Source organism: Nestor notabilis, unplaced genomic scaffold (assembly GCF_000696875.1).
Source record: "Nestor notabilis isolate BGI_N333 unplaced genomic scaffold, ASM69687v1 scaffold5584, whole genome shotgun sequence".
In the NCBI taxonomy this organism is placed as follows: Eukaryota; Metazoa; Chordata; class Aves; order Psittaciformes; family Psittacidae; genus Nestor; species Nestor notabilis.
In genome coordinates this window covers 2767-21893 of record NW_009924132.1, presented here as the reverse complement: position 1 = coordinate 21893, position 19127 = coordinate 2767, and the positions used below count along the sequence as shown (strand labels likewise).

The window sequence follows — 19127 nt, the reverse complement described above, 5'->3', positions numbered from 1 at the left end:
CTTTACATGCAGTATTTGACTGCAAATCTGCATTTTACAGTCTCTAGTGATCAAATCACTTCATATTCCATAAACATCACAAATTAAAAGAGCTTTCATCTTTTAAATTCCAACACAACATACACAAAACTAAAATAATTCATTGTCTAGAGACCATAACAAATTTTAATGTGCATTTACAGAGTAAACAGAGGGCTGAAAGGGGCCAATCCAGTGGAAGTGAAGATATGTATTACAAAATCCACACAGTACTGAATTACAAACTAAAAAGTGATGTTTTGTCAAAAAAGAAAATAAAGATGCCTATTGGTGGAATGACATACAGATAATATTAAAAACTGGCTTGCATGAGGACCAAAGTATGTCTACTCTGAAGTTATATCACACAGACTGTAAGCAATTTACAGAATTTAAGTTAGTTTTGCATATACAGGAGTTGCAAAATTAGAGAAAACACACTGAAATATAGAACGCACACCAAAAAAAAAAAGAAGATGCATATATATAAACCTCCACGCAATCATCAGGGGTTGGCCTAAGTCAATAATTGCCACTATTGAACAAGAAACAAACAAACAAAAAAAAAAAGACAGGAAAAAACCTCACAGGGTAAAAATAAAAATAATAATTACAGGAAAAAAAAATCTAAAGAAAAATAGCCTCTTTTCTTTTCCAGAAACAACATCCTCTAGTCTGCTTAGCTGCTTTGTAGATTTTCTTTTCTCCTCCCTATTCCTCATGGAAAAAAAAAAAAACCAAAAACAAAAAGGCTTTTTGATAAAGTTTGTGGGGTGTTTTATTGGGGTCAATTTTATATCACAATGTTTTGTTTCATTATTTGGCCTCTGTTTGCTTCCAGGCTGGAACGGTTCTTTCAGTGTAGGAAACCAAATGTCATCCATGGTTAATTCTGCAATACTGATGACTCACAGGCCAACCCCTGAGAAGTCAGGGATGAGGCTTTTCCTTGCCGAAAGAAAAGGAAACTAAGTCTTGCTGTTACAAAACGCTTGATTACATCACACCAGTTCTCTTCAAATGAAAAATCAGTGATACGCCAAAGAAAATAAGATATATCAAGAAAACATGGTATCCTCTTCTTTTTATAATATTTATTTATTTATTTATTTATTTAGTAATTTTGTTTGTACTTCCTGAAGAAGGTGCTCCTTGTGTAGAGATTTAGAGTACATTGGGTGCAGAGTGGTGGTTGGAGGTTAGGGTCAACTTTGCTGTCCGCTCCGTGGATTTTACAGGCGATTTGCTCTTTGCTTTAAGAAGAGAAAGTGATATTGGAAAAAGTCAGCACTTTTAGATTAAAGCAAAGCACCCTTCACAAAGCCACAAACAAGAAGCAGGACAGAAAGTCCATGGCTTGTAGCTATCCTCGCACCTGCGGAAGAAGTTATAAGATATTCGCTCATCTTGCAGATTTCCAATGCTCCTTATAAGGCTGTTTTAAACACATACATTTATATATTTAATTAGCTCGCCAGGTTGGCTCTGGTGCCCATGAATGTCTTGGCATGCACTGCAAATAACAACACATACAAAGTATTTCAGTCCCAGGGAGGGGTTTTTTTTGTTTTGTTTTGCTTTTGTTTGTCTGTCTTTTAAAACATTATCCAGAAAAACCATATAGACCAAGAGGAACAAATCCAAATGCCTTCCATCTCAGAGTGTTCTTTACAAAACCATTTCCAGCATCACATCAACTAACAAAAAAGTCATCTACTGGCTAAAGTGTTTTCATGTAAAACAGAGGAGATACTGGCAAATGGCTGTGTTACAAGGGGGAAACATTGCTAAAAAGTTTGGAGTATTTATTGTTGAGAAATTATGCTTTCATAGATACTTTTTTCTTTTTAAAAAGCTATGAAAACAATGGTACATATCATCATTTCTAAACCCATGACTTTAAGTATGTTGTCGAAATGAAAACGTTCAGAACTAGACTAATTAAACTCAAATGTTGGTGCATCAAGGCCATGACTATCTAGCTGTCTTACATACCAAGTCTAAGCACTTGATAACTCCCTATATCATAAAGAATTGCATTCAGAATTTGAACATATTGCTTGAGGTGGAAACCATAAATTTAATTTGGTTACAGTACGAATAAAAGTTCAAATTATAACAGGTTAATGCATGATTAATAGATTTTATAGCTGTGTTATATACTTGAAAAGGATGAATGATATTGATGGTACAGGCATCAATTCTATAACAAAGTAATAATGGTGTTACACGCAGTCCATAATAATGCTGGACCTTTAACAACTGGGTATGTTTTAAAAACCTATTAAACATGTATAAGCTGTTTTTGTAAAGAATTTAATATTAAACTAAAATGCTGTATTTCATTGCAACCCAAATAAGCACACGTATCTTCTCATTAAGAATATACACAATGAAAACAAAAAGAACTCAATGCAAATGCTCATTTTTTTCAAGTTTTCAGATGTTTATCAGTAAAACATTTCTCTGTATCTGCTATGTTTATAAGTGTAGCAAGAAGTATTTCTGTTCCTGTCTTTCGTAATTTTTTCCCTTCAAAAATGGGGATTAAGCTAAATCCCAGATCTCTGAACACTGCTTCCTTTTGCAAATACATGGTGTGAGACATTGCATACATAGTAGTTGCCATAAAAGACTCTTAGTCTTCTGCCACATACACAAGAGCTTCTAAGTAACAGTGATATTTCAATTATCCATGTGTGAACTGAATTTCTAAATGAATATTAACATTTAAATGGAAACATGTCTCAAAGACATTGCTAAGACTTTCAAATAAGTCCAAGGGAACTGTGAACTTAGTTCCTACTGAACGTAGGCAGGAGTGGGAAGCCTACTTTTCTCTTGCCCATCTGACAATGCTACCTGTCCTACACTGTAGTAGTTTGCTGGGCTCCTAAAAACACTTGTTCTGCATAAGGACAAGCAAACACATAAGCAAATTTGTTGTAACTTCTTACTGTGGGCTATTCTTATACAGAGAGTGTTTATAATCTTGCCCCAAGGGTTGAGTTCAGTTTCTGGGTTTGATTTTACTGCAGCATAGTTTTGTTCTTGTTTTATGCAAGATGTAAAATTTGTCATTTGGCATATTTTTAAAAAGGCTTTTCTTTCTCTAACAAAGTTAGCAGAATTTACTTAGAACCCTTGTTAGTGTTAGATCATTTAATGATGTATTGAATTATTTTCACTTGGTTTACTCCATTTAAATACTTTTTTTTTGATTGAACTGGAGAAATACACTGCTCAAGACAATTCCAAAGAGATCTTTGGAGATACATTTCCTCTGCTCAAAATATGCGCAATGCAAACAAGCATAAACACTCAGTAGAGTCTCATGGTTATTTTTGTAAGAGTTTTTTAACTGTTAATGGCATTATAATTTGAGAATTTCAAAGCTGTAATGTGTAGAAGAGAAACAGTATGATGCAAAATAGGTTTGACAAACTATTTTGCAGTGGGAAAAGCAGCACCGTAATATTTGCAGGCAAAGCATTCTCTGATATTGATTTTGGTTTGCCCTTTTTTTTTTTTTAATATGTCAATCTGTGGATTTCCAAATTAGGGGTCATATATTACATAAACATGAAACCTTTTTATTTATAATGTTCAGGTCCTGCATAAATCATGACTTTCCTCCAATTCATGGCACATATTATAAATGCGTGTTCTACAGCGACATATACGTTGAAGTGCACTCTCATCTTTTGAGTGATTCATTATGAAACAAAGTTGAAATTTAAATATATTTAGGTTTCTTTTTTTCTGGAGATATGTAAAAGAATTGTATTTTTTCTTTCATGAATCCAAGTATTTTTTCAGATTTTGTAAGGGTGAAAGTTGCAAATGAAGAGTAATAACATAACAAAGCAAAACCCAAGCCTTTTTAGGTATTTTTTCCTTTTTCTATTCTGTTATATTTTCTCATACTCTATTATTTTGATTTTCATCTTGATAAAGGATAAGCGACCAGAAACAGGCAGAAATTTCCATTTTGATTGTGAATCTAAAAGTTATAGGGTGTTTAAATCAAAGATTTTAGACTTAAGTATGAAGCAAAGTACACATCAGAATCCAAATATCTCTGAAACTCAGAATATCCACGTTCAGACATTTCATGCATATGTGGTTTTGGTGTACATTTTTGACCAGAACTTAAATAGTACCACTGTAACAGTGAGCACAGTAATATAAGAAAAAACCTGTTGATCTGGCAGTAGATTTGCTAAATCAATTACTCATTTCCCCACCATTTCTAACATTATTTTCTAATTAACGTAATGAGAGCTAAAAGACATTTTACTGCAGGTCAGCTACACTGGATTAAATTATGTTACCCTCAGAGACAGTAACCTGGACAAACAACGGTAATAGGTATACATATATTATTTTTATATATGGGTCAGGGATTTTCATGTTTTGACCTGTCAGCACTGGCATCCAGTTAATTTTTTCCTGTGAGATACAAATGCCCATGTGCTGTCTTTTGTTTTCTGCCACTGACACATGCAAAAGAAATGTTCATGAAATACTTAACCTTCTCCTGTAAACAATTTCTGTGTTGCCAAACAGATGTGATCATGAGATAAATTTTGTACAACAGCATGAAAGGGTAGTTAATGACATTAAACTCTTTGAAACTATGATTTATTCAAATACATGATTTACTTAAATGCTAGGAAAACAGACATAAAACAATAGTGATAAATAATTGTGATCTCAGTGTTTAAGATGATCATAGAATCACAGAATGGTTTGGGTTGGAAGAGACCTTAAAGATCATCTAGTTCCAATCCACCTGACATGCGCAGGGACACCTTCCTCTAGAGCAGGTTGCTCCAAGCCCCATCCAACCTGGCTTTAAACACTGACAGTGATGGGGCAGCCACAGCTTCTCTCGTCAACCTGTGCCAGTGCCTCACCACCCTCATAGTGAAGATATTTTTCCTAATATCTAATCTAAATCTCCCCTCTTTCAGTTTAAAGTCATTTCTCCTTGTCCTGTCACTACGCGTACTTGTAGAAAGTCCCTCTCCAGATTTCTTGTAGGCCCTGTTTAGGTATTGGAAGACTGTCATAATGTCATATTTCATGGCTCATAGTGTCTGCACCAAATAACTAAACATCAGTTTTGCTCTGTTAATGAGATTAATTTTAGAGCATCTAAGTATGAAATAAAGTAAGCAGAAGTTATAAATTATTAGCAAACCACAACTAATAAAAAAGTAGCTACTCTTTGCATGTCTGAATGACTATAATCCCTTGCTTTCACTAAGATGCTCATCAGACAAAATTTGTGTAAAAATACATGGGCTCTTGGGATGCAAGCAGTGAAAAGTAAATGTTAGTTTCATAATTTTGCCCATTTATTTTTCAGAGATGGAAAAAAGTGATTTTTAAACTAAACAGCTGCATCAGACCTTACAGTTTTAGCATCCCCTATTTGTAAGAGTACCTTACACGGTTAACCACCTTGGGTCTCAAGCAGTTTGCATCTGCAACAGCTGAAGTTTAGCAAGTTTGGTATTCCTTGTGCTTGCTAAGGTTTGGGAGATCTCTGAGATGTAATAGCCTCCTGCACTCTGAGCCTCAATACTTATCTGAAAACTGCATTGATTCTTATAGTTATGCTTACAATGAATAGTGTATAATCATATAAATAATGTAACAAATACGTGAATCCAACAGCACCGCTTTAATATATTACTAAACATTTAAGTTTAGTGAGGGTATCCATGAGTTTCCTTTAATTAGTAAGCCTCTGATCACAAGGGAAGACTAATGCCTAGTAGAGTCCTGGTTTTATGCTGATCAGTATAGCAGAAATACAGCCAGTCACACCAAAGTCTATCCTATATTCTCCGTATGTACCACATGATGTCAAAATATCCCTACATATATATGGGGGATACATATTCAGCTTGTGCTTTCTAAAATCACAGGTGTGTCAAAACCTCGGAAATTTTATTTTTCAGGAATTTGTGCTGATATTTTCCGTCTTTAATACCTGGTTTGTTATTTTGCAACACTTGGCTTAGCTTTTAGTGTTAGATTTGAACTAGCCTCCTTGTCAGTCACAGCAGAAATCACATGAAATCATAATTTTGCATTATTTCCATGTAAAGTAAGTTAAAGTTCGTTAAATACCTGCCTTAATTTTACTGGGGATATTAATGAACCATAAGATTTATTGGAAGACATTTGCAGTTTTACATCCATAAAGATAGATGAAACCAAGTATGGTTGATTTTATTTAAAGTTTGATTTGAATATGTCTTACACAGGTCTTAAATAAATAGATTTTTCCTCTCTGGCCTACCAAATGCTATCATTTTTATTCCTCTGAATTCAGAAATCAGTGTTTCCTACAGTTCTCCTATACTGTTGGAATATATATCCAAACTCAGGAAGAAAATTACCCTTCCACAAATACAAGGTTCGCTTTTCCCTCCTCAGACTAATTACTTGCATGTTTTAAAATTCTATCTTAAAACATACAAGTGTGTTTGATTTTGGGGAACTGAATAACCAAAGATGAGCAGTAAGACACATATTCAAGCCTTCTAAGGTAGGCAGTTTTGCTTAGGCTTCCACTTTCTCCATTGGCTGTATGGTGGTCATCCTAAAATAGTTTGAATTATCTTTGGCAAACATACCACACAGGGCAAATAAATTCATCTTACACACCAGAAGAAAAGTTCTGGGTTTCTGGTTTTTGGTTTGGGTTTTGTTTGGTTGGTTGGTTTTGTTGGTTTTTTTTTGGTTGTTGGTTTTTAGGGTTTTTTGTTTGTTTGTTTGTTTGGGTGGGTGGGTTTTTTTGTTTTTTGTTTCTTTTACATTTTGGAAAAAAACTACTGTTTCCAAATCCTTGGAAATTTAGAATAAGCTGTGTATTGAATTTCCCTGAAGTCTACTTAGACTGCATCCAGTGTGTAGCTCTGGTCATCTGCTGTGCGTTACTTTTTTGCCAGTGATGCCCAGAAGAACAGAGGAGGAAGAGGGATAGGTGCCTAGATGGATGGTTATTCCCTAGCTTTCACTAGGCAAGGTGCCCAGGTGAACCAAGGTGTTCAGTCCTGTCAAGGTGCAGCAGAAAGTGCCAACTTTCCAAACCTGAGTAGAGGAGAGAATTATGCCAGGGTTTTGAGCTACAGTAACTCCTGAAGCTCTTCCTGGGCTAATACAAGTCACAGCCTTTAACTCGCTGTATTCTACACCTAAAGCCATGTTCTAACACAAACTTGAGAAGGAAATACTTGGGAAAGGAAAAACCTGAGGAGAGTTCAAATATAGGTAGCATGTAGTAAAATGATACTTGGCTTCAGGCACTGGTGCAGAACAAGCCATAGTAAATCTATACATGGATAATAGCGGTATGAAGGGACAAAGAAAGAAGAGTGAGACTTCGAATGATTTCCTGCAATTTCACAATGTCAAGATGGACAAAAGTAGAATTATGGGTACACTGGTGTGAACAAACATGGGATTTTACATTCAGGCCACTTTCTATTTCATCTCCTACATCAACACATACCTAGGGAAACATTTAAATTTTGTTCCTCCTCTGCAGCATATCTGAGAGTCACGGGTTTCTTTTTAATTCTTCAAACAGTGCTCTAGTTCATCTATCAATTCATTAACCACTTGACTAGAACCAGACTTCCTAATTGGGCCATCGCAGACTATGAAGGAGTTAAAATGATCTCTAATGTCATTCTCAGAGATGAAAATGAAATCATCAAAATGATTGGACCCTGTCATTCTTTAACCTTGAACAGGCAGGAATGGTAAATGTGAAGTGCATCAACATTTATAGATTTTCATACTCTTCTAATGAAAATAGTCAAAAATCACAGTATAGTTTGAATACAGTTTTTCAGGAAGATGAACTTGATAGTGTAGTTGGCTTTCTATACCTCTATTGTAATTTTTGCTCTCTTGTATGTCGTTTATCCTGTAATTTCCACTGTTGTCAGTGCATTTCCTTCTGTTTTCATCTGTAGCTCTGTTTAAATTGTGTTAGTAAGTGGTTAAGGGCTAAGTAATATTTTACATACTAGCTTGATTAGGAAATCTTGGTAGAGTTTTGCCTTGGCTTCATGAGTGTTACTCATTTCCCGAGCAGTGATTCTAAGTTTTGTTCAAATGCTTATGCTTATTGGAAACTTATTTAGGGTGTTTTGGTCTGAAAGTGAGTCTAGCTGTCTGGACAGACTATCCTGTAAAAAATTCAACTTCTGAGATTTTAATTTCCTTAGCATTTTCATGTGATACTCTTCTAAACAAGAGTAAAGTAGCAGTAAGTTAGGTAACCATTTGGTGAAATGTAGATGAATTGTCTCTGCAGGTGATATGTGATGTAGAGCGTATTAGAGTTAAAATGATTTTTGAACCTAATGCACACAGAGGTCAGCTTTAGATATACACAGAAGCACATTCCTCCCTGTAGTAGCTTAAAATTTCTATTTTGTGCTCAGCTCCCTCAAATTTCATGTGTTCAGCCAAGGATATAGTGAGTTCTTGATGTCTCTGAATCATTTAGTGACTGTACAACTATGACTACTTCCATAACTACACATTTATTGTATTGTGGAAGCTTTTTTGTCTTTATATTCAAACCTTCCCTGACAGACTTTCTTCTCTTAGGATAATGACATTCTGCCTACTTGGGACTCCCGGTTACAAATGTTCAGGCATCAGACATTTGTAGCAAATAAATATCCTAATTCTCCTCCTCCCTTTAGTTGATGTTTGAGCATCCAAAGTTTTAAAGATTTTTTGTTTGTTTCCTTGCAGGTTTGTTTGTGTATGTTTGGTTGGATTTTTTACACTGAGCATTTCTTTACATGTATAAGTAATGTATTGACTTCAGCTGTTTCTATTTCAGTGAGAGAGTACTTTTTGAGAAAAGAGTTGCTAAGAGAGATGTGTGCAAATAGTCTATGAAACAGCAGTGTTAGCTATTTGAATAAAAATAGTGTGAGAAGCAGTCCAATATCCAGTGTCCATTGCAACAGCTAAAAGCTGAGGGGAGTGGAGGCAAGCTCAAGCAAATGCAGACCCTAAATTGGTTAACTGGTATTGAAAACCACTGGCAGTATGCTTTATGACTGGTCTTATCAGCACTGGGCACATTTCTCTCTCACCCTATCCCTAAAAACCACAGATAAAATGTCTTAGATTTTTTTTAATGTGTGACAGGAAAATATAGAAACCAGTGCATTTCCATTTATCTGTATGAAATGGCTGATTCCAAAGCAAAGGCATTTTTTTGTGACTGTCGTGTGATAATCCATCCTCATCTATTTACTTGCATAAAGTTGTGCCCATCTGAATTAACTTGGGAACTTAGGCTGTTAACAAAAATTCTTCTTGAATTGACTCTTTTGTTAGTAACTTGCTTCTGCTGTTGGACTTAAGTATGGCTCCAGTGCAAACTGATCAGCATTCTTGTAATATATATAAATGTGTGTATATTTGATATATACCACATTGTAATTAAACTTAACAGAACCATTTCTGAAAGATGTCATAAAGTTGCAACAAGAGTTTTGTTTGAAGAAAAATAGAACTGAACTTGTCTTTTTTCTCCTGTGCTTTTTGCATCCTGTTCATCCTTTCAACTATCAGAAAGAAATCTTAAGCGGGATGATACTTAATATCATCTTCAACAGCACTGTCATAAAAACATATAGAGAAAGGGTTATTATAACATAGAAAGAAGGAAAATTATAATTCTTTGTAAACATTTCAGCATGAATGTTCAATCCCTTTCTTTCTTTTCACACCTTACACTGCTTAGGCTCATGTTTGACATACGGTCAACCCAATCTCCTATTTATATCATTTATATAAAATGTGTTTTCATGACTCTCAGCTAACCTCCCATTTATCTGTACCCATATGACTGGGTAAGTATATTTTCTTCTGCCTGATTCCTAGATGGTAAGTTTTTTGAGGCAGGGACTATTCTTCTGATCCTCTGTTTGCTCAGTGGATAATGCAGTTAGAGAGATTAGGACAATTCCTCTGATAACAGAACATACCTCTGTCTAAGGGCTATGAATCATGAGCTCTTAATGGTTTTAGCTGGAGTAGTTTAGGATGATAGAGCTTCCATCTCTCTACCTCCCCCTCTTATGGAAATTAACCCCCTAATAGTAGAAGCGATATCAGCAAAGCCCATGCCATTTTTTAATCAATTTAACAACCAAGTGATTTAGTTTATCAGCTGTCATAGAGGCTTATTTTATAGAGACTTATGTCATAGGGGCTTAATTTAATGCTCAACAGTGTGAACTGAGAGAGCAGAGGGACCAGAACCTATTTCCTTCTGCCATCCAGGTCTGGGGCAATAACTTCTAATCAAGGCAAGACAGGGACTTTGGGTGTCAATATTTTAAACTGTAAGAGCTAAAGCAGAGTTCACAAGTCATAGCATTCATCCTTGCTATACAAAAAAGAAAATGCAATGTTATCACCCTTACAACCACAGTGCACTAGTTTTAAAACGGTGGATTGTGAGAAGGAAGCTTTAAGTATTTGTGCTGAATCCTGTATTAATTCTAATGTTTTCAAATTCTATATGGTTCAATTTTTCTAGTTTTATTTCAGATCTTTTTTACCTTTCTCATCATACTTCTGAGATGTGTGATCAATCATCATCATTGAATGTCATTAATTGTTGTTCAAAAACTCTTCGAATATAAGATGGTCACTGATCAGTATATATTGTATGCATGTGATTAATTCAAGAGTAAAAAATAGATATTCAACCTGTTATTTTGGCAGAGTTTCAGACAAGCACAATGCTATGTAACCATATTCTCAAACAGTATTATTGTACTAAAGGGCTTTGCACCAACTGAAAGTCTAGCTCTCTGTAAGACCTACTGCTAGGTCCTGGCTTTGTAACAGATTTGTTATTGCTCCTTGACAAAATATATTGCCCTTTTAACTCTTTTTTCACTTTCACAGAATAAACTGGAGATGGATACACCATCTTCTGTAATTGTGTAGAAGTCACTATTATAGTTATTATAGCCCTATGGCTGTAGTTTCGTGGCCAAAAGCCTCTGTCAGTGCCACAGGCAACAGCAGTATCTGAGAGAACAACAGCAGTATCTGAGAGAACAACAGCAGTAGAAATAGGACTGGCAGCAGAAGTAGCATCCAGATTTGCTATCCATATTTTTGTTGCTGTTGATGAACACATAGATCATATGTATGATGCACTCACTGGGAATACTGGCTGTGGCAGGTAACTTTCACATTTTTATTCTCCTCAGCACATTAGGCAGCTTTGTTCCAAGACAGCAACATTTGTTAGTAGGTGGGGGAATGAATTTCATTGAGGTGGATCAGCCTGGATCACCCACACACAGACATGATAGCAAGTTGCACTGCCAAAAAGTATGATGTAACTTCCTTACAATAAGGTAAAATGAAGGGTTTGGGGCACTCTTTTCTTCACAAGGCCAGCAGGATGATCATCTGCTACTCTTCGAATGACATCTGGCTTTATCATCAGCAAAGCAGGATTAATTGATTATTACTATGGCTGTAAAGAAGGTAATGTGTGTGGAATATCTTTGAAGCTCATGAATTATTTAATCACATGGAAAATCCTTGTCCAGAGAATAAAAAAATACTGAGAGTGTTGAGCCTTCTAGCTAGTCCATCCTAAGGTTTCAAAGATAAAGGCTAGAAAGAAGTTGATCAAAGTTAAAGTAAAAGGACACAAAACCCCTGAAGCAACAAAACCCACAACCAAGAATGCCCCTGAATCTGAATGAGCTGAAAATAGAAGTTTTCAGGTATTTTCCTTGCCTTCATTCTGCTCCTGGACAGCTTCACCATCCTGAACTTCTTCAGGGAGTACAAGCTGGGTAAAGCTTGGATTCTTCTTATAATTTGCTTTCACTTTCTGAGGAGAGAAGAATTAATCTTCATCCTTTTGCTTGAGCCAAATTTTTGCTTTTGTAAACGAATGTCATTCTTTTGTCTTCAGCAGAATTGTATCCATTCCAACCAGCAGATAATTCTACTCATTGCGTGATACAAAGAATTTTCATAAGGAAATAAGGCACCTTAGACAGGAAATTTCATGCTTCTCATCTGAGAAACAGGTGAAAATGTTCTCTGTTTTCCTCTGTATGTGTCAAGTAACAAATGGGTTGTGTTCTGAAACAAGGAAATCCCATCAGTTATTTCAAGAGCAGGCCCTGTCACGTGTGCTATAATCTCTGATTACCCAGGGCAAGCTGTCTGATGGTGCAGCAATGAAAAACAATTTGAGTGAGCTGACAACCCAAAACCAGCTTTTTTTCCTCTCCAATTTTTCTTTCCTTCCTTTCTTTTCTTCTCTTTCCTTACTAACTGTGCGGCCCATCTGCAATCTTTCCAGTGGTTAATTACCTACGAAAGTTATATTGGGCATGTGGAACAGAATGACTATGAATCAGCTACTGAGGAAACTCCTGTGGAGTCCCCTACCAGATCTTTGTATATCGCTTTTGTTCTAAAGGTAAGGTCAGTCTGAAAGGTTCATATTTTAGCTGGGTTTAAACAGCTAAGATAGAGGAAAAGACATAATTAAGTGCATATGTAGCAGTGGCAAAAGGACAGCAAAATACATTGAGAAGATTACTAAAAGAATAGGAAAGATCTCAATATACATGTGTACAGATAAACAACAGTGTAGATGGAGAAAACGTAAAATGAGTTTCTTAAACTTTGTTCATTTAGTTCCTGCTGTGTCTGTCCTCACTGTTTCTGGGTTGGTTTTGTAGGAGGCAAATAAGTAGTGCAGTATCCAAAGACAGTTTTTCATGTTTTCATGCATGTAACCTGTACTGCATCTGAAAAACCAACTGCTCAAGAGTAGTCCAGGCTATGTCTGAATTCTAAAAATGGAAATCTGTCATGGAGTCCCCTTTCCTGTAGTAGGCTGTTTCTAATCTGCCATTACTTGCTTTCTCAAATTCCCTCTTACCCCTACTTGTGATTAGCTAAGGTTATTTAACATTTCTTTCCACACACCATTACTTTTATAGGAATATGATTTACAGGGGAGATATCATATGTTTAAGGACAGAATCCATGATTATTTCAACAAATATGAGAAGACTGTGATTTTCTTCTATGATAGGACTCAGTCTAGCATGGGCATATGGGATTGAGGTGCTAAAACTTGTAGAACAAAAATGATCTCATATTGGTTGGTGAGTGCTTTGTCTTCTTAGTTCCTGAAATTGTGTTTTTGTAAAAGGAAAAGAAAATAATAGAAAGGTGACAGTAGTGTAGTATTAGTGATTAGCAATGGCAGTGAAGGATGGTTACAAAAAGTAGATACCTTTTTGCTTGTGGTTAGAACTGCAGATCCACTGAAAACAGTTCAGTTTTACTAAGCACTGGGGACAAGACTTGAAATACTTGCATGCATTTGATTCTATCAGTAAGTACGCACATATAAGAAACTAAGATGTGGGCTCTTTGAAAGAAACATAGGGCAGTAGTGAGTTCATTCTGTGTTGGAAATCTTGGCCTAAAAATATGTGTTTAGCTGCTGTTAAGACCTTGCTTTGTCAATGAAGTTACTTGGAGCGGATTAGCACTTCTCAGAAGATGCTGTTTCAAGGTCAACAACTAACTGTTTGATAGGGCTACACCAATTACCATGGTAAGAATTTATTCCATTATTTCAGAGAAGCTAAAAAAGTGAAGTGGCTTCGTTGCAGGAAGAGAGAACCAAAGTGTAAATTTCAAGTAAAAATGGAGATTGTAGTGTATACAGGTGCAACATGGGATAGACCTTGAAACACTTTTTGCAAGAATTTCTGAGGTTGGCTGAATAAGGTTCAGAACAAGAAGAACAAAAAGTCTTTGCTTTAATGTAGTTCTTAGGAAACAGACTTGACTTTCTGTTGTGCAACAGTCACAGTAATGGTTGGTGGCTCCCAGACTCATGGTTTCAGCCACCAAAGATAAAGCCTTTCTTTTAGTGAAGAAAGCAGTAATGTTGGCTGTTGACTTAGTGAAGGTCAGAGCAGACTTTTTTTCCCTTCTCTTTAAGAGGAAAAATAACATAAAAGAACAATTAAAAAAAAAAAACAAAACAACAAAACAACACAAACAAAAATCAAACTAATCACAGAAGTTGGTTTATATCCCGTAAGATTCCAAACTGGACATAAAATTTGTGCTTACAACAGGTTGATAATAAAATATTCCTGGACTTTGTAGATAATTAATAATGGAGGCTGGAAGGAGTGCCATTGGTTTATCAGGATCACCAGACTGAAGAAATATGTTTTCATCTTCTTTTGCTTTCACACCTGATATTCAGTTTTTCAGCATGACCTATGATGCCAAGAATCCTGGTTGTTCTGTCTTAGGTAAGGGCCACCTTCTCCTTTGTGCTCCATTTCAAGTCACTCACTGCAACTTTGCTATCATCACAGGAACAGTTTTGGCGTGTACTTACATTAATAATTGAATTTGTTACTTCAGGAAAAACAAAAAGTTGCTGGAAGTACGGACTCTATATGTCGGCACTCAGAAAATGGACCTAATGTCACTTCTTCATTTGGAACTAATCCCTCTTGAGTTCTCTGGGCCCTATCTTCTTGAGTCTGAAAAGCAGCTAACGGCTTTGAGTGCTTTAACAGAGGATTGGCAGAACAGGAAGAGTTTGGGGGATATATATTCTCAGTACACCAAATTCTGCAGCCCTTTGTGTTGCTATGAAGGTTGAGTGACTTGAATGCAGGTAGCAAAGTTCGTCTACATTTATACCCATGAAACATTGAGATTTGGTGCAGCCTGTAGATTATTTAGCTTCCTTTCACCAGAACAGATTGCAGCTCTTGGACCTCAGTTGATTGCAACATTTCTTAAGAGTTACAAGGCTCTGTGAGTACTCTGTACTTTCCACTTTGGACTAAGATATGTTGCTATGAATTATGCAGGGAAAAAATGTCTGTCACTCCACCTACATAGGACATTTTCTGGATATATGCAGATTAGCTTGTCAAATTACTCAGATTCCTCTTAAGCTGTGATGGCTTACTTCATTTGCTGCAGCCCATGAATATGAAATGAAAGGGTTAAGCTGTGTTAGCTTTGACTTTTTCTTTCCTGACTTTTTTGATTTTGTGGTAGACATTTAGCACTTCTCAGTATATTATCTGAAGATTGTCTTTGGGAGATGTTCTCTTTAGCTCTTTCTTCCCATATTGGATCTCCATTATGCGAACAAAAATAAATAACTGTTACACTCACCTAGGATTTTTCAGAGCAGCACAAAATGCTGTATGGACCTCACATCACTTTAATTTGTCGGCCTTGGCTATATAAAGCTCCTTCATAGTTATCACAGATATTCCTACTTTTATGTAAAAGAGAATGGCAGAAATATCTGTTCACTTGGGAAATGCTGGTATTTTTAAATGGCAGTGTCTGTAAACTGCTTTTCTAAAGCAACCTATTAAATATCAATTGTTAAGAAAGATGTGAAATTCTGCTGTGTGCTTGAGGATTGAAGGAGCTAAGCAAAGTGCTATCTACCTCTCAACAATAAATTTTTGGGAAAAAATGTTCATATAATCAGAGTCAACCATATCATAGCTGATTATTAAAAAATAGCTGAATACGGCTATACAAATAATTTTGCAGTGTCATGTTTCCCTCTGTTGTAAATGTATTTTGCAGTAAACTGTGAGCATGGAAGTAAAATTTATTGCTTAGCAATAACTATACACCAGCTCTCTAATATTGGAGACTATTTGATACAATTACCTATGGTTAATAGTACTTCTCTCTTCAAACAGTATTGCTGAAATCAATCTATTACTCAACATAAACAGACCTCTCGTAATCACCCCGTATGTCTTTCAAATACAAACATGGTTAACAATAATAAATTTGTGTTCAACCATGTTTCTATGTTCTAGGCTGGTGGATACATTGCTTACATGTAGTGTAATCACACAGCAGTCTTGTTCATGCATATATACTTAGCATGATTTTGAAGAAGGGAAGAGTTTCTTATTTGACATAAGGAGACTGTGTTGATTTGCGATATCATAAAATGAAAGACCATTACAGTCTATGACAACTCCTCTATGCTTTTCTGACATCTCACAACTGAGGTATCTCCTTTCCTAGCTGAAGTTGTTTCTCAAAGTCACATAGAGCTGAAAATCCTCACAGCCTTGTGCTCCTGTGGGTATTTCTATTGGTATAGAGTGTAAAATGGAGTGAAAATCCAGCTCTCACCATAGCTGGAAAATGAAGACCAGATTTTCTCAAGTAAAGGAAAGTGAATCTTGGTTCTCAAAAGTTAAACTGATGTTCATCAAAATATTACCAATAATTACTGTGTAGCAAGTGACCATTATATTGAAATTAAGCCTAATACAGATTCTTGGTACACACTGTGTTTCCTCAGTAGATGAGTTTCACCTCTGATGAATACAGCATTAATCTATGCTTCATAATAAAACAAATGAATTAATAAACTAAATCATATTTTGAACTGTTTAATTTTAAAATTATTTATGATTTGGCTTGTCTGTACTTCATATGCAGTAATCTTTGCTCAAGGAAAAAAATTAGACACTAAGTTTTTCTGTGTTGTTTTTTTCTTTTACAGGGACCTTTCCATGTAATAACATACTAACTCTCAAGTAACAAATGTCCAGCAATCTGTCAAGATATTGCTTAGAATAAAGACATAAACAATATTGTGGATTCAATTATATATCCAAAGTGATTTAGTGGATTAGCTGTCGTGTGCACTTTTTGGGTGCAATGCAACATAGTCTATAGCTACATATTTCATAAACTTGTGACTATTTTAATTAGCTTCACATAGATCTGAACCAGAGTTTTCACTTTATGGACAAGTCTGCTACTTTGAAATGTACGACTCAAATGGAAAATAAGCAGTATTTAAATTTCTTGGAAAGGAAAGCCATAGTAGAATGATGATTTAAAATTAATTTAATTTTTTTTTTTCTTGTAACTGCTTAAACATTTTTGGAAGAGCTAAAACATGAAAGTGGCTTAAGAGAACTGAATTTAACTTTTAAATAAATTTAAAAATTTATACAGAGGTAAAATAGTGGTGGTATGTGCATCGTCTTTTCTAGTATCAAGAAGAATTTTTATATGGATAATCATAGTGCTCCAATCTATAATGAAATGTATTTTCCATATCAAAATGTTTTTCTAATAGTATGCCTGTAAGGTTAAAGTGATTTTACAATAGTAAAATCTATGAAATTTGATATGAAAATTGCTATGAAATTTGTTGTATTCCCAGTTTTGATTTTGATGAGATGGCATTTGGTAGCAGAAAAATGATGCATCAGAACAAACAAGGTTAACTTCCATTATATATATTGAGCTAGGTTCTGATCTGCCTTATACTAGGCCTTCAGTGTAAGCAGTAGTAATCCAAAACCCCTTAAACTTGCAGAGTTTGTTTTCCGGAGGATTTTTGAGTATTTTCAACATCTTAGTTTTTTATCCTGTCATCTCTCTATTGCAGTCATACAGTGGTCAACATCTGCACCTCCTGTATATTCACATACCTTTGCGTAACTGTGAATTTTACTGTATCAATGTAGAAAATGCAGACTTATATTGCCTGTAGGTTATTTATACGGTGCTGTACAAAATCTCTCAAACAAAATGTGTAGTATGTTAGTCTCTGTGTGACAGGTAATTGAGGCACTGACATTTTAATACGTGATGCAAAGCCAATGGTCAAGCAGCTGAAGATGACAAACGCACATTCTCTGACAAACCATGATCTTTCTAAAGCCTATACAAGGGAGAAACAATCTGATGTACCTAAGGTCTGCTTAGATTTAGAAGTCAAGTTCCTTATGAAAATAGGATTGTTACTAGAAGTAGATCAATTTTGTCAAATGTTAGAGATATAAATGTTAGGTGACAGGTGTAAATTAACTTACAAAGAAACACTTCTGAATGGGAGTTTTATTTAATTTATCATGCATAGCCATCTTAAAATGAGATGAGTCATTCACCGACATGCCCCTCTGTTTCCACACACACTACAGGGAAAGCTAAGCTTTGATTAAGAAGCTAAACTTAAGTGGATAAAACCATTAGAGATAAAATCCACGTATAGGAATTTAAAGCTTTTTGCTTCTTTTGCCCAGAAGCTCATTCTTCATGTTTTAGGATGTAAGGAGATAGCAGGAAGAATAGAGCCAGAAAGAAGGAGTAATAAATGAGCACCACACTCTTCCTAGTCACAATTCCTGGTTACCTTGTTGAGTTAGCCTCCTTCTACATGCTTGTAAGCAATCAAATGAAAGCTCAAAATGCTTTACCATACCTGATTGTGGACTTTGTTTGGGAATTTTGGCTGCTGCTTCAGGACTGGAGGTGGCACGCATGCGCTGATTGGCAGAGTTATGGATGCTACTTGGAACAGCTGCTGAGATGTTTTTGCGAGGTTTCATGTCTTGCAACCACATTGGAGATGCCTCAAAGGCTTGCATTCGCCGAGAGTGGCTGTTAGCATTGACTTTGAGAAATGCTTGGGCCTTGTATTCCTGAAGGTCTCCATAGTTGGCATCGGTCACCCTGCACTCATACAAGCCTTCATCCTTTTTCCTCACTTTCGAAATCTGCAGCTTGTGGGAGATGTCATTCCCTTGTACTTTCACTGTCTGCAAATTTGCCAGGAGAACAAACAAACAAACAAACATTTTGTCAGCTGTTGTTCTCTGGGAAGACTCTACCGATGTAGTGCCAAATTAATCAGTGGTGTGATTGTGCTTACTGCAGGGAAGTTGCATCAGGGATGAGCATGATTATTTGTACCTATAAGGTGGTCTGACATCTTCTTTCTAAAGCTGTTTAGATGGTTTGCTCTGAAAGACTAATTGGCCTCAGACAAACAACCCAAACTACCATGTTCCTTCCAATTAATTACTTAAGATCATGAAGATTCTTTATGAGCTTTCTTACATAAATGTAATATCTGTGCACTTAATTGGTTAAACCTTTCCAATAAATTCACTTTATTGAATAATTCAGCTTTTGGACTTCTGCATTAATAATTTTTTTTTTAA

The 19127-nt window shown here is 35.7% G+C and overlaps 1 protein-coding gene across 1 annotated transcript; it reads right to left on the bottom strand.

Annotated features, from left to right (window-relative positions):
• Positions 1-773: 773 nt before the first annotated feature.
• VSTM2A (V-set and transmembrane domain containing 2A) lies at positions 774-18761 on the bottom strand. The gene is made up of 2 exons (XM_010012473.1): positions 18386-18761; positions 774-1393 (listed from the first exon to the last, which is right to left on the bottom strand). Exons 1-2 carry the CDS (start codon positions 18759-18761, stop codon positions 1317-1319), a joined length of 453 nt encoding a protein of 150 aa, XP_010010775.1. The 3' UTR covers positions 774-1316.
• Between the last annotated feature and the right edge of the window lie 366 nt (positions 18762-19127).

Excerpts from the sequence above, each read along its gene's own strand:
- VSTM2A (XM_010012473.1), bottom strand. The coding sequence starts at position 18,761 with ATGTTTGTTTGTTTGTTTGTTCTCCTGGCAAATTTGCAGACAGTGAAA. Across the intron at positions 1,394-18,385 it reads CAAACAAAGTCCACAATCAG|GTGCGAGGATAGCTACAAGC; the intron begins GTATGGTAAAGC and ends CTTCTTCCGCAG.